At 36.3% G+C, this 13,905-nt stretch overlaps 1 protein-coding gene and 1 long non-coding RNA gene across 3 annotated transcripts; both read right to left on the bottom strand.

The window, feature by feature from the left end:
* Positions 1–1,202: 1,202 nt before the first annotated feature.
* On the bottom strand, positions 1,203–7,471 carry LOC113647187. The gene is made up of 3 exons (XR_003441618.2): positions 7,317–7,471; positions 2,964–3,051; positions 1,203–2,022 (listed from the first exon to the last, which is right to left on the bottom strand). It is a non-coding gene; the product is annotated as an uncharacterized LOC113647187 (long non-coding RNA).
* A 3,443-nt stretch (positions 7,472–10,914) lies between these two features.
* hmgn2 (high mobility group nucleosomal binding domain 2) lies at positions 10,915–13,905 on the bottom strand. 2 transcript variants are annotated; one of them, XM_027153814.2, is made up of 6 exons: positions 13,718–13,905; positions 12,420–12,455; positions 12,184–12,213; positions 12,011–12,061; positions 11,749–11,811; positions 10,915–11,476 (listed from the first exon to the last, which is right to left on the bottom strand). In XM_027153814.2, exons 1-6 carry the CDS (start codon positions 13,730–13,732, stop codon positions 11,441–11,443), a joined length of 231 nt encoding a protein of 76 aa, XP_027009615.1. In that variant the 5' UTR covers positions 13,733–13,905; the 3' UTR covers positions 10,915–11,440. The 2 variants fall into 2 exon arrangements, with proteins under 2 accessions (XP_027009615.1, XP_027009614.1); XM_027153813.2 differs by having other exon boundaries at positions 11,749–11,814; positions 13,718–13,895.

Below are 13,905 nucleotides of genomic sequence, written 5' to 3'. Positions count from 1 at the left end.
GATGTAACCCTGAGCTCATACCAGTAAGTCTTCACTCGGTTCTTAATTAAGTGCTCGATTCAAAGGCTTGGTTCTAAAAAGGACCAGTGTTACAAAGTCACTGCAGGTTTTTGTTCCGATTAATCATGACAAACGACACCCGATTCCTCCTGTCAAGTGAGTTGAACTCATCCTTTAATTGACTATCACAAGAGTGTACGATCTTATACGGAACGGGCCGGTAGGGTGCGGGGTTTCATCCCAACCAAGCAACAATCACACCAATAAGAATGGACACTCCTAGACTTTCAGGTGAATGTTTGGAGCAAAAAATCTGTATGTGCCTTTGGTTGGTATTTATGAACATCACTGTAGTAAAGTTTACTGTTTTACATTCGAGTCAAAGAGCCACACCTGATTCCACCGGTTTCATCTCAGCTTTGAATAGATCCAGATTTGACTTCAACTTGGTTGGAAAGAAACCAACAGCCATTTCCGGACAAGATTATAGACCGCTGCAAAGTTTGGACTAAACCTCTGGTGCAGGATTTCTGATGAACTTAAATGGAGAAGAAACAACTACAGAATCACCATCATGTCTGTTAAAAATGGTGATTTAAGGAAAACAGGCAATATAATCTGTATTTACCAATTGTCCAACACCATGGCACTTTATAGTGTGATAAAGGCACTGACACAAACAGCACAGGCCACGACACTGCTGTTTTTTTAATTCTGTGGTAACAAGCCGATTTCCCCACAGATCATTGACTCCTGCACGCCATTTAGGTGCTACAGGACAACCAAACCAGCATATAGAGGAAGTTCACATATAACCACTTCCTGTGTATCAGATGGCATGCTTCTGAAGGCATACAGGATATGATTTTGCTGAGCCAAATCTTACGAGAAACAGAAGTCTTTCAGCTGACTCATTTTACCTAGAGCAAACTAAATTTCATCAAATAGAATCTGAGCAGCAAAAAAACCTTCGTCCGCTTCCTGTCAAATGGGCCAGTCTAAGGATTTTCAAGTGAAGCAACACATCTAATATGTTTATGTAACATTCTAGGCTATTAAACGTCCCAAGAATGTCACTTCGTGTGCTTTGCAAATATACAGTAAATCTCTCACCATACAGAGACCAAGAACGATATTTAGAACCTTTTTTTTTTTCGCTCTACAAGTCAATTCCTTCCTTTCCAGCCCACATGTCACCATCATTGACTTGTTCAAAATGTTCACAGCTTTATTTAGTCAAGTTTTAAAAAAACAAAACATACATTCATACAAGTAATTTATCACATATCGGATTCTTTAAAATCTTCACACACGTGCACTTGTTAACGTCCCTTTAAAGTCTGTGCTCATTAAACTCGACAAACATGGCTACTTATTAGTACGGTAAAAGAAATCGAACAAGAACAGACCTTTTATTACATATAGTAGTGTAGTTTGGTTCTGCTCTAACAGTGTGGGTTCCCTGTGATACCTTGTCTCCATTTATGCAGAATTTAAAATATCCCAAGTTTTCAGTGATCTGCTACCAATAGTTGTTTGATACATAGGGCGAAGGGTTTTCCTGTAAAACGCACTTCCTCTGTTTAAATATATATCATTGAGAAGTAAGCCAAAGCTTTGTTCTTTGGTATTAAGGAACCCTGAGTAATGTACCAGCACAACCATCAAGACCCAGGCCACGTCTGAATGCTTTTTTTTTTTTTGACGCTGTTCCCTAAAAACCCTGAACTCGTCTCATGCTGACTAAACCCAGAATAACCAGGATCAACATGTTGTAGTGTAAAAAGATTGCTGGATAAGGTCTTCAAATCTCCATCTCTGATTCGGCTTCTAGGCCTTCTCCAGGATGAAATGGATCTTCGGTCATGGTCATGTTCAGGGCACAGAGCTGCTTTGCACCGTCTCCGTCATCTGTTTGGCGCTGTAGTAGGACAGGCTAAGACCCATAATGGCCAGCATCATGGCAATCTGATTAAGGGAGCGGTCTTGCGGCTGGGACTGAACGTCACCGGCTATCTGCCTCTGCAAAAGAAGGTTCGAGATTACAAATTGGGGTTTTAAATAATAATTAAATAAAACTTAAATAAATAAAAATCTTGACAAGGTATAAAGTTAACCATTATTTATGTTGAAATTATTTCTGACTGCCACCATAATATTTGCATGGTACAGCACATGGTTGATTTATTCAAATGGGGAAAAAAAAAAAACAGTTAAATCAAGCAAGTCATTTTATAGTCAATAAAATATTTCAGAAATAAAACCCATCCATCTCCATGGATACAGTATTGTTCATAGATACCGTACTGGATCACTGACTGTTTAACTAATGAGACTTGAACAATTTAATCAAACGGATTAAAACGGGACCAAAACAAGAAAGGAAGCTAAGCCGATTACAATTAACTCTACAACGAACTCTTCACGACCATAAATCTTAGACAAAAATAAAAGACAATACTCGAAGCTGTGTGGTTTTCACACCATTATACATTTCAAACCACGAATGGATGCACTCTAGCTGGTATTTCCTAAGTTGACACAGCTCTCGTTTGACATACCAGTCCCATTGTCCTGAACCCGATGGTAAGCCAGTGTAAGATTAACCCTTCACCTTTTAAAGCAAACTCGAACCAAACATGCCTTCATGCAGGAATCTCACTATCTGTGGCTCAGTATATACTAATGAACATGACGACCATTAGGACAGACATCACCACTACATAAGATTCTGACTAGTGCAATTGCACAAAAGACTGTTGTCTTCTACCTGCACAACGTCGTTACTTGGAAATACATTAACTTTGAAATACTGAACCCTGTTTGCAGGTCAGCATATTGTCAGAGTTAATGTATTTGAAAGAATCTGAATTGGTCGGTCGTTTATGGAAACCGTTCCACGGTCATAGAGAAACAATTTTAGTGAAAATTTCAAAACTGTCAAAGACAATCAACACCCGTACCTGCAGGAGACGGAAGTATCCAGGAGTCAGGCGCCCCAGTCTGATAATCATGTCTGCTGGTCTTGGATAGAATGGCACTAGGCTGGACCTGTAGACAAAAAGAAGGAGAAAAGGATGGCCAATAAAGCTTGGAATCAAACTGCCAAAGAACAAGTGGAGCATTTAAAAGACTCCGATCGTTTTAACCATTAATACAAAAAAACAGCAGCATTTTATACACCATGCTTACAAGACTCGCTTTAGTCACAGGTTGAGAAAATGGGCGTCTCTTTGCCTTGGGGGAAAGTGTCAAACCAAACTAAAATCAAGCTGAGCCTGAACTCGGACACCCGCAGAGAGGCAGCTCTGTGTCGGCATGTCGCCGACTTCCATGTGGTCTTGGTTTCCAACTAACATACCCCCGACCAACAGCATAGATATAAGGGGTGCGTGTTACATAACATTTTTGTTCGTGGCTACGTCATCTTGACTAAATTGAACAGGAAATCTAGCGAAACATTTCCTAGGAAGTTTGCAGGTTTAGAGGTTTTAGAGGCGGGTATGGAAGAGGCAGGAAAAAAAGTACACATCTACGTGTCCAGGACTTGACCAACCTGATTGCCTCCCCCACTCTCGCAAGAACAGGAGGTAAAGTAATGCAATAAAAGAATATACGCTTAGGAATGTTCCTCCAGGGTTAGAGAGAAAAAAAAAAACACCCAAAACACTTCCAGATGTCACCCGAAAACCATCAAAAACCTTTGTGGTTAGAACAAGTAATACACAGACTCGAAACTAAAGCATGAGGAACTGTGGAAAGTCAAGAGCTCCAACCCTTTATAAAAACCCCATCTCAGCCAATCATAATGCAGGACTCTTGTTACCTCACTCTCTGACACACATAGTTGAATACGCTGCCAGCTGTCAAAATGCATCAGGCTCTCTGTGGCAGCACCCACAACAGTACACAAGGAACAGAAAACCCTCCGAGCTTTGTCGCACACGGTTTGCTCGTGTGCTCAAACAGACAAGCAGTACATTATGAAACAGACTTGTATTATAGAACAGACTTCCAGTTCAATCACCAATCTTTCCAGAGGAGCTAACAGCTAGCCCATGCTAACAGACGCATGCTGGAATCCTTCATTGTATATGCCGAACCAGATGGCTATTTTTAGAAGACTTACCATTACATAACCCTCCTCCTCTCCATTTTGTGATTTTTACAGTAAAAAAACTTTCACATGATGTAGCAGGGGGTTGCTATTAAAATGAAAATTGCCTAGACACCGAAATTCCATCGTGTTATTTAGAGAAAGATCATTAAGAGAAAGGAGATTACAGCCTGCAAAATTATAAAGCGTTCGTGAAATTTAGTCCGTTTCATTTAAGGTTATTTTGGTGAAGTCAAACAACATGAGATAGAAACTGAGCAAACAAAATGGTTGAAAGTCTTTAAGTACCTCAGATAAGGGGAGAAAGGCTGAATGCTTTCAATGAACTGGAGAGTCTAAACAAAAATAATAATTTAACAAATAATGCAGAAATTACTTCTTGTAAATTCTATTTTTTTTTAGACAAAAGTAAAAAAATCTTGTAAATTCTATTTTTTAGACAAAGTGACTATCATCCAATCACTGGTTTCAAAAACCACTTGAACACCAACCACTTTGGCAAACACTCTTGGCTGATAAGATGCACAGACTCGCTGTTTATCATCTTTATCTGAATAAATGGTGCATTTTTTGGCTCTGGCTATGCCAAGAAGTGCTGTGTGTCAGGTATTTTAAACTTGCTCCTCTGACAGTGAAGTAGACGGAATACACTGAATGACAAGAACCTCCCACTCCTTCCTTCTACCAGTTTGTACCTCCCTCGAGCCCCCTCCCATCCCCAGCTCACGTGTTGTAAGCGTGCGCACCGCAGTTGCCATGGTTCACCCCATTTAACGATATAAACTCTAACATGGCTGCCATGAGCGTCTGCGAAACAGGATTCTCTCTCTAGCCATAAACTGTGGAAGCTCCAGATTGTGACCAGCATTAGTGTAAGGATTAGGTTAGTTTAGGTTCGGTCAACTTTATTATCCCCGAGGGGCAATTTGTTTGACAGCCAGTAGATTCCATACAATCCCAAACACACAACAACAAACAGTACAAAGAGGAGAGGGAAAAAAAAAAGAAAGAAAAAAAAAAAAAAGGACTTATGGAAGTTTGAACATGACTGTACACAACCAATCTCGACTATAAAGTCTCCAAAAATAGCTAGCGTTTAAATATGCAACAAAAAGCAAGCTCATCTGAACCACCGTTTAAATTAAAAACATCGTGTTCAAACCCCTTAAGACAGAAAGGTGGTTATGAGGTTGTCCCAGTGAACTGATTCGAACCAAATACATGAAGTAATCACATTTAAAATGATTGTAAACCTGAAAAAAATAAATCCGAACTTATCCGAACTTCTCGGGTCATGGGGAAAATATTCCCAAAGGCCGGTATGCTAGGATGCCAATACTTTTGGAGGCAAGTGGATACGACCATGTGACATCACCTGAATACCCGTGACGCAATTCACCTCATTGTGCCGAGTGTTTTGAGATATATATCCCATTTTGTGGTAATTTTTTATTTGGGGGTGGGCCTACACATGATTTCATGTTACATCATCTGCAGTAAACTTCATTGTTCTGAGTGTTTTGATACGTCACAGAAAGTTTTTTGATTTTGCATATTTCGAGGGTGGGTCTGCAGATAAACCCGAAAGGCCAGTCGGTGCACCAATTTAAACCTTTGTCCATAGTATCACCCTAAAGAAGCCGGACAAGTTTGGCGTAGATAGTTCGAAAACGTGCACCTCTACATTGTATAATGGGTGTCTATGGCAAAAAAAAAAGGCCATTTTGAGACCCGGTACGGTGAGTACCTGAAATCAGACCACTTAGAAAAGTAACAAACTTCAGACCAGGGCCTACGACATATCCGATTTTGGTGCATGTGGCTCAAAAGCCCTAGGAGGAGTAGCAATTAATACATTTTTGTCTAAGAAAAATAAGCAAAACAGAATGTTGGCTTCTACAAGCCAACATAATAAAAGGTGATAGAGTGCGAACAAGTTGATGACTCGGTATTAACATGCTAATGACTTCAAACCTATCTTTAACCTATCTGGCACCCTGATGCTAATAGTACAACCTTCAAGCTTGTGAAACACATTCACAGCCAGTTTGATTAATCAGATTAAAGCCATCCTGGCAAAAAAAAAAAAGAATCTATCAAACAAGCATCTGGTACAACAAAAAGGCTGAAGTGACTCGGTGGAATAAATAAGGACGAGATTTTTTTACAGAATCCTGCGTTTTAACTGGAGATGAGGAATCGACTCTACACTCCTTGAGATTGACGCACATATTTCTGGGCTGCTTTCGTTTGAAAACGATTTGGAAAAAAACTCAGCGTAAACAGGTTCAGGATTCAGAATCATTCCAGAAAAACAGAATGAGAACAAATCACCAGGTATTTAAAAGTTCTTAAAACTGTAACCAAACTGAATTTCTGTAAATTGTTGATTGTTGAGAGCTTTATTTTCCTGCACAAGCGAACTATATAAAAGTGCAATACACTTAAACGGTGGTGTATACATTCTCACACACACTGAATCCTATAGTCTGGATACACACAAGGACAAAATCGCTGGGTGCTTTCTGACACCCCCCCCCCCCTTAGAGTTAAGTCCAAATGAATCAATTAAACAAGAATCCATATAAAAGAGTCATTTCTTTTTGCTATTTTCAACAGATATTATACTTCTATTTTGATGTTATAATAATCCTTGGATGTTACCAAAAAGCTAAACATGATGCTTGCCCCTTTTTTTTTTTTTTTAAAGAAATTCTGGTTATTTTTTTATTATTATTTGTATTTTGCTAGTCTAAATTTTTTAAACCCCCCTCATCAATTAAAACATATATACATATATATATATATATATACACATACACACACACACACACACACACACACACACACACACAATTTATATATATTCTAAGTAATATTTTGCTAGTTTGCTAGAAACCCCTTCATAAATTAAAAACAAACAAACAAAAATATATATATATACATATACACTTATAACTTAATATATACTCATATAAGTGTGTGTATAGTCTAAATGCACAGTTATAAATGCATATTCAAAAAATGCTACAAATTCGTAACTCGAATTTTTTGTGAAAAAAAAAACAAAACAAACAAAAAACAACCAATAAACAAACAGTGCGCGAGCTCGTCATTTTATGAGTGAACGTAAAGCTTCGTGTTTTAAATATTCATGACACACACGGAAAACAAACGTGGTTTAAGTTTTGTATCTCACCTGAAAGTGTGGACGCTGTTAGTGAGCCGACAGGCGAGGAGCTGTGGACGTGTGGACGTGTGGACGTGTGTGGACGTGTGGACGTGTGTGTACGTGTAAAACAGACGCTATTCGGCCTGCTGGTTATATAGAAAAGCGTCGCTATAGACTATACGTAAGTGGGCGGGGCTACGGAGCACGCGCATACTTAATGAGCAGTATAATAACAATGAGAAGATTGTTATTGCTTCTGACCAAAATATTTATTTCTTCAGTTTGTTCATCCTACAAGCAGCTTTTAAATAACTAGATTAAAAACAGATTTTTTTTATTTATTTATTTTTCGGGGGGGGGGGGGGGGGGGGGCAAAAAAAAAAATGTTTGGGGTTTTTTTTGGTTTACTTGATGTTGATGGTGAAGCATTTATTTTTTAAACTAGTCTTTATATCTTTATATATATTTATTTTACAATATATATATTTTCTTTCTTTAAGAACGAAAGAAAGAAACTAACCAATAAAAACAAACTGTGATGTTTTGCATATGTAAAGAAAGAAAGAATGAAAGAAAGAAAGAAATTTTGAAGAAACAAAGAAAGAAAGAAGCAAACAAAAAATTAAACTGTGATCTTTTTCATATATAAGAAATACAGAAAGAAAGAAAGAATTAAAGAAAGAAAGAAACAAAAACAAACTGTGATGTCTTGCATATATATAAAAAACAAAGAAAGAAACAAAGAAAGAAAGAGAGAAAGAAAGAAAAACAAACAAACAATTAGCAAAATTGTCTACAATAATAGACAAATTGCTAATTATTTTTACGTATCATAATGATTTGTGAACCGAACAGTTATCCTTTATCATTTGGAAGAAATGCACTTCTTTCCTGATTATATTTTTTGCCCCTAATATCTCTGTATGTGAAGTGAAGCTCATGTCACCCGTTAGTTATTAGGAATAAGAGCATTTACTAAATGAACAAACAGAAAATTCCATGTTCCAGCAATTCAGCTGCATCTTCAACTTATTCATAATGTGTCCTGTAAAAGCTGGGTAGTAAAACCCCAACACACACACACACACACACACACACACACACACACACACACACACACACACACACACACACACACACACACACACACTCCACCCAGCATTATACAATGCCTTTTCATTCTATAAATAATTACACAACCAGGAGGCACAGCCTGGGAGGAAGAGCATTTTTATAGACTGTTGCTATTCTCATTTAACTACCTTGACATGGATTCTATAGAAGTTATCAGAGACTCCTAACATATAATATGTCCTCTCTTGCATAACAGAGACCTATATATACTGAGTACAAACAGAGAATAGGCCATTTTTATCATCCAGGGCTGGCGCTGTAGCGTTCCTGGTTGTCAGTCAACGATATTCAATGATACAGGATATTTCCCCTTGATCCAACTATATGACATTCTTTACATGAACGAATCCAATACAATCAAAGAGTTGAGCAGTCAGTGTTTGTACAGGTTCAAGAAACCTAACACTGGCAACCTGGGCTCTCTGGGATTTGAACTCACAACCATACATCCATACATGAGTACAGAACCTCAGCAGCTCAGTAACTTCTCAAACTTGTACCTTATTTCACCTCATCATTAGCAGTTACAGATAGCAGTTTTTTCTTCAATATAAAACAGTGGTCTTTAGTGAAATACACTAAAGTAGGAGACATGTTTTCGTATCTTTCTGATCATGGTAGGTGTGGATTTGAGAGAAATGTTTGTGAAACCGTTTGTATATAAAGTAAAGATGTTGAGCTTAAACATGCAGTATGTTTGGGGTTATATTTTAGCATAGTACCTTCTAGGACTCTCATATATAAAGGATTTACAGGTTTTAACCATTAAAAATATCTTCAAATAAGGATGAGATTAGGATTTGAAAGACAATACAAAAATATGTATTTCGATAGGAATTTAATAACATATTATTATTATTATTATTATTATTATTATTATTCCTCTAATAAAAGTCTCTACTAAAGTAAAGGAAAAAATTGAAATCGATGATTTGTTTTAAATCTATACATTTTTAATATATACAGTAGCTTTAGATTCAGGCATTCAACACTGAAATAAGTGATATATATGTAAGTATACAGATAGATAGATAGATAGATAGATAGATAGATAGATAGATAGATAGATAGATAGATAGATAGATGGATGGATGGATGGATGGATGGATGGATGGATGGATGGATGGAGATAGATAGATAGATAGATAGATAGATAGATAGATAGATAGATAGATGGATGGATGGATGGATGGATGGATGGATGGATGGATGGATGGATGGATAGATAGATAGATAGATAGATAGATGGATGGATGGATGGATGGATGGATGGATGGATGGATGGATGGATAGATAGATAGATAGATAGATAGATAGATAGATAGATAGCTGGATGGATGGATGGATGGATGGATAGATAGATAGATAGATAGATAGATAGATAGATGGATGGATGGATGGATGGATGGATGGATGGATGGATGGATGGATAGATAGATAGATAGATAGATAGATAGATAGATAGATGGATGGATGGATGGATGGATGGATGGATGGATGGATGGATGGATGGTTGGATGGATAGATAGATAGATAGATAGATAGATAGATAGATAGATAGATAGATAGATAGATAGATAGATGGATGGATGGATGGATGGATGGATGGATGGATAGATAGATAGATAGATAGATAGATAGATAGATAGATAGATAGATAGATAAAGGATGCAAAAAATATTGTTTAGCCAGCAGTCTTGTCACTTTCTTTTCTTTCTTTCATTCTTAGTTTTTTTTTTTTCAAACCCATAGATGGTCTGCTTTTGTTTGCTTCTATTGAAGACCTTTAATGTTATCCTGTCCTCTAGTGGTGCAATTTCAAATTGCATAAAAGGCCCGTAGGAGATAGAAGGCTTCATTTGACCTGATGAATCACAGCATTAGGAAAGAAACGACCACAATGCAAGCAAGAATGTTTAAAATAGATTTCCCTGACATGAGAGTATGATATTGGTAGCCAAGGATACAAGGATATTGGGGAAAGAATCTGCCATGAACGACTTGCATATCATTGTGATCTGATTTAAAGCTTCAATGTGAATTGTCTAGCTAAATATTTTTGGTTTACATTACCCATAATGCAGCCTAATAGTATTGTTAATAATGGTATGTTACTAATAATGGCACCAGTGAGATTGTGGTTTATTCCTTTACTCTGTCCAGCTCTATTAAGTCCTCATATTTTCACTCTGCTAAAACAGATCAGCTTCCAAGGTTTCATCTTTCACGTCAGATCTGCTACCAACACAATCACACTCATTATGTAGATTTCTGACGTTACAGTATCAAGCTATTTTTTTTTAACAGATGGACAAAACGCAATAATCAGGCATAGCCATCTATACAGTAAATGGTCCTAATGACCTCATAAATCGGTATACTATATTGTAAAATAAACTGATAAACGGTTGTGAAACGATTACGATATCGAATGTATAATGCTAATAAACCGTATTGATATCATACAAGTCAAGTAGAAATGCAAAGCATGCACATTTTTTGAAATCTTTATTTTATTCAAAACCATTTAGAACAAGTGATTTTAGGAGTCACAAATCATCTTTTCAATATTGGCGTATATAACTTAGAATAAAAACAACATTTTTAACAGTTTGAACATTTTTAACAGCTTTTCATATTATGAATTTTTTCATGGTTGACCTTTTGTTCAAAATTTAGTGATTGTTTTGCCTAAACTGCGTTAATAAAACAATGCAAGAATTAAAATACAGTATTTCTGTAAGCACACGAGAACAGTTTAAAACACACTATAGCTGCCTTATGAGAATGTTTGGTGTCTAAAATATGATTAAAAACCCAGAAAAGTCCAGGAGATTAAAACCAATTAAGCAGGGGCAAATTATTTAGCAAGGGTATATGTGGCTTCATTAAAAATGGACATGAAGGCAAACAACAAACTATAAACGATATTCTTAATATAAAACTTGGTAAAAAATAGTTATTTCAAACTGTACAGTCACCAAGTACACAGAAGCATTAAACAATTGCTTGGCTTTTCATTTGGCGTCTGCTGCGGCTTCAGCCTTTTGCGCCTGAAAGAAAGAGAAGAGAAAAGAAAAGGAATTATCATGAGAGACAAAATGTTCATAAAGCTCTTCGGTGTACGACTGGATTCGTGCTGAAGATATTCAGGTGAACAAAACCTACACTGGGCTCAGTACGTAAAGCTTCATTTGCATGTCAAATGACTACTAGTGACATTAGCATTTTTTGGTATTTTATTATAAAGGCACCCTCAATCTGTTTAATGTATATAATTTGCACAATAATGCTGTGTTAATTAGGTAAAGTGTGTTTAACTCACCTGCTCTGCCTTGGCGTCTCCATTCTCAGCAGGATTTGCACCCTTCTTTCCCTTGGCTGCTTTCTGCTGTATCAGTTCATAGATATATTATTACTATCATCATCATCACACATGTAACTTGTACCAAAATGGAATTTTTATGAAACGAAGTATAATTGCCATGTAATATAATGTATAATATGCCGTGTAACAACATATACGAATGTATTTGTGTATTGCTTGTTGTACCTCAGAAATAAATTGTATTATTATAAGGTCTAACCTTGGGGGCAGCTTTCTTAGGCTTGGGGGCTGGCTTGGGAGGAGCAGGTTTCTACAATAATGAGGAGCAACAAATGTACAAAGTCAAAATATAAAATAGCAGAGTAAAAATGTCAAAATAACGATTTAAAAAAATGTGCTTAGAAATGAAAGAAATCAAACACGGCGACATACAGCAGAGAGTCTTGCAGAGCGCCTGGTTGGCTGCCGAAGAAAAAAGAAAGACATTTATTACTCAGTAAGGATTGTTTTTAAAACTTTCCAGAGATGTCGACAAAAGAGAAAATAAAATAAACAAGTGAATACGTGAAATATTTTTATTCTTCATTTTAGATAATATATCATTGAATTTATTTATACATATCTGCTAAAATTATATATATATATAAATATAGTATAACACCACCCACCTCTTCCTTGACTTTGGCAGCCTTGTCTCCATCAGCCTACAAAATCAAGCAGAAATTTTTTTTTTTAGTATAATTTCCAAATGCACATTTTAAACTAAAATTTCAAATATAAACAAAAACTCGACAGAATAAACTAAATCAAATATTTAAAAAAAATTATTATTAAATTTAATAGAACCCGACACACAAAGCAACTAAAAACAACTGTGTATGTCTCATCCATTCCACCATTTTGTCTTTTTTCCCCCCCTTTTTTCTTTTACATCTCTAAGCACTCGGCTTTCCCGCGCTAATTCAAATTCAAATCTGAGAGAAGGCGCGCGCGACGCTTCCTTTCAAACGAGCCCTGTGTGCGCGCGCCTAATAAAACTTAACACACACACACAGAGAGAGAGAGAAAAAGTCTTCCGCGTGACGTTTAAAATTTAAATCTGTACATTTATAACGGTCGTAATTTGGCGGGAATATTCCCTCAATATGCAGAATGATACTCACTACACCTACAGAACAAGCTATTTTAATTATATCTATAATATATATGTATATATTTATTTAATTAGTATTATATATATTTTTTAAATATGCATAAACAAATCAGGGATTAGCTTGTTTTGTTTTTTCCCTCCTGACAGGTGTTCAGTGTGTCATCTTTCACAATACATTTATAACTAATGCTTTTGTTATTATTTATTTATTTTTAGGGGGGGAAAAGTTGCACAAAAGCACCTCGTATTGATCACTTAACATTACTTAGCTTAAAAAAAATTCAAACATGAAACCAAACAACCCTAAAACTTTAAAAATCGGTCTAAAAATAAACCGAACCGATGTTATTTATACGTGCTTATTTACTTATCTTAGTTGTTTGCTAATCGTTTTAGCTCTCTAATAAACCCTGTCAGCTGAACACACACTGACAGTTGATGTTACCTCCATTCTTACAGAGAAGCTAAAAGCCATAAAGCGTTGCTCCAAACGCCAAAATAAACATTATTCGACCTTTCAGATATTATTTTGTTATCTCACACCATGCAATAAATTACGTTTGTGATCCTTTCTGGTGTCTAAAACGATTAAAACAACATAAAAAACCGAAATAATGGTATTTTGTTGTGGTTGTTTTTTTTTTTTTTTTTTTTTTCCCTCCACTCACACTCACTCTCACACACACACACACTGAAGCGTGTTAGCATTGACAGCTTTGTCTTGTAAATGGATCTCAGAACCGACTTATAAACATAATAATTCGTTATTTTTATCTAAATATTGCAGATTATTGTCATATTTTAAGGTCTTACCTTTCTTTTGGGCATCCTGGCTTTTAATATGGCACGAAAAAAATCAGGAAAAATCGAGTTTTTTTTAAGGGTTCAGGGTTCAGACGTGTTACAGCGACGTGCTCTCCTTACAGTGTGCTAAATACAATAACGGCTGTGTATGTTTATTTAGTTTTTTATATTGAAATATTAAGATAGGAAACCGGTTT

This window comes from Tachysurus fulvidraco, chromosome 25 (genome assembly GCF_022655615.1).
Source record: "Tachysurus fulvidraco isolate hzauxx_2018 chromosome 25, HZAU_PFXX_2.0, whole genome shotgun sequence".
NCBI lineage: Eukaryota > Metazoa > Chordata > Actinopteri > Siluriformes > Bagridae > Tachysurus > Tachysurus fulvidraco.
The sequence above is the reverse complement of the archived record's forward strand: the minus strand, read 5'-3'. Positions and strand labels throughout refer to the sequence as shown.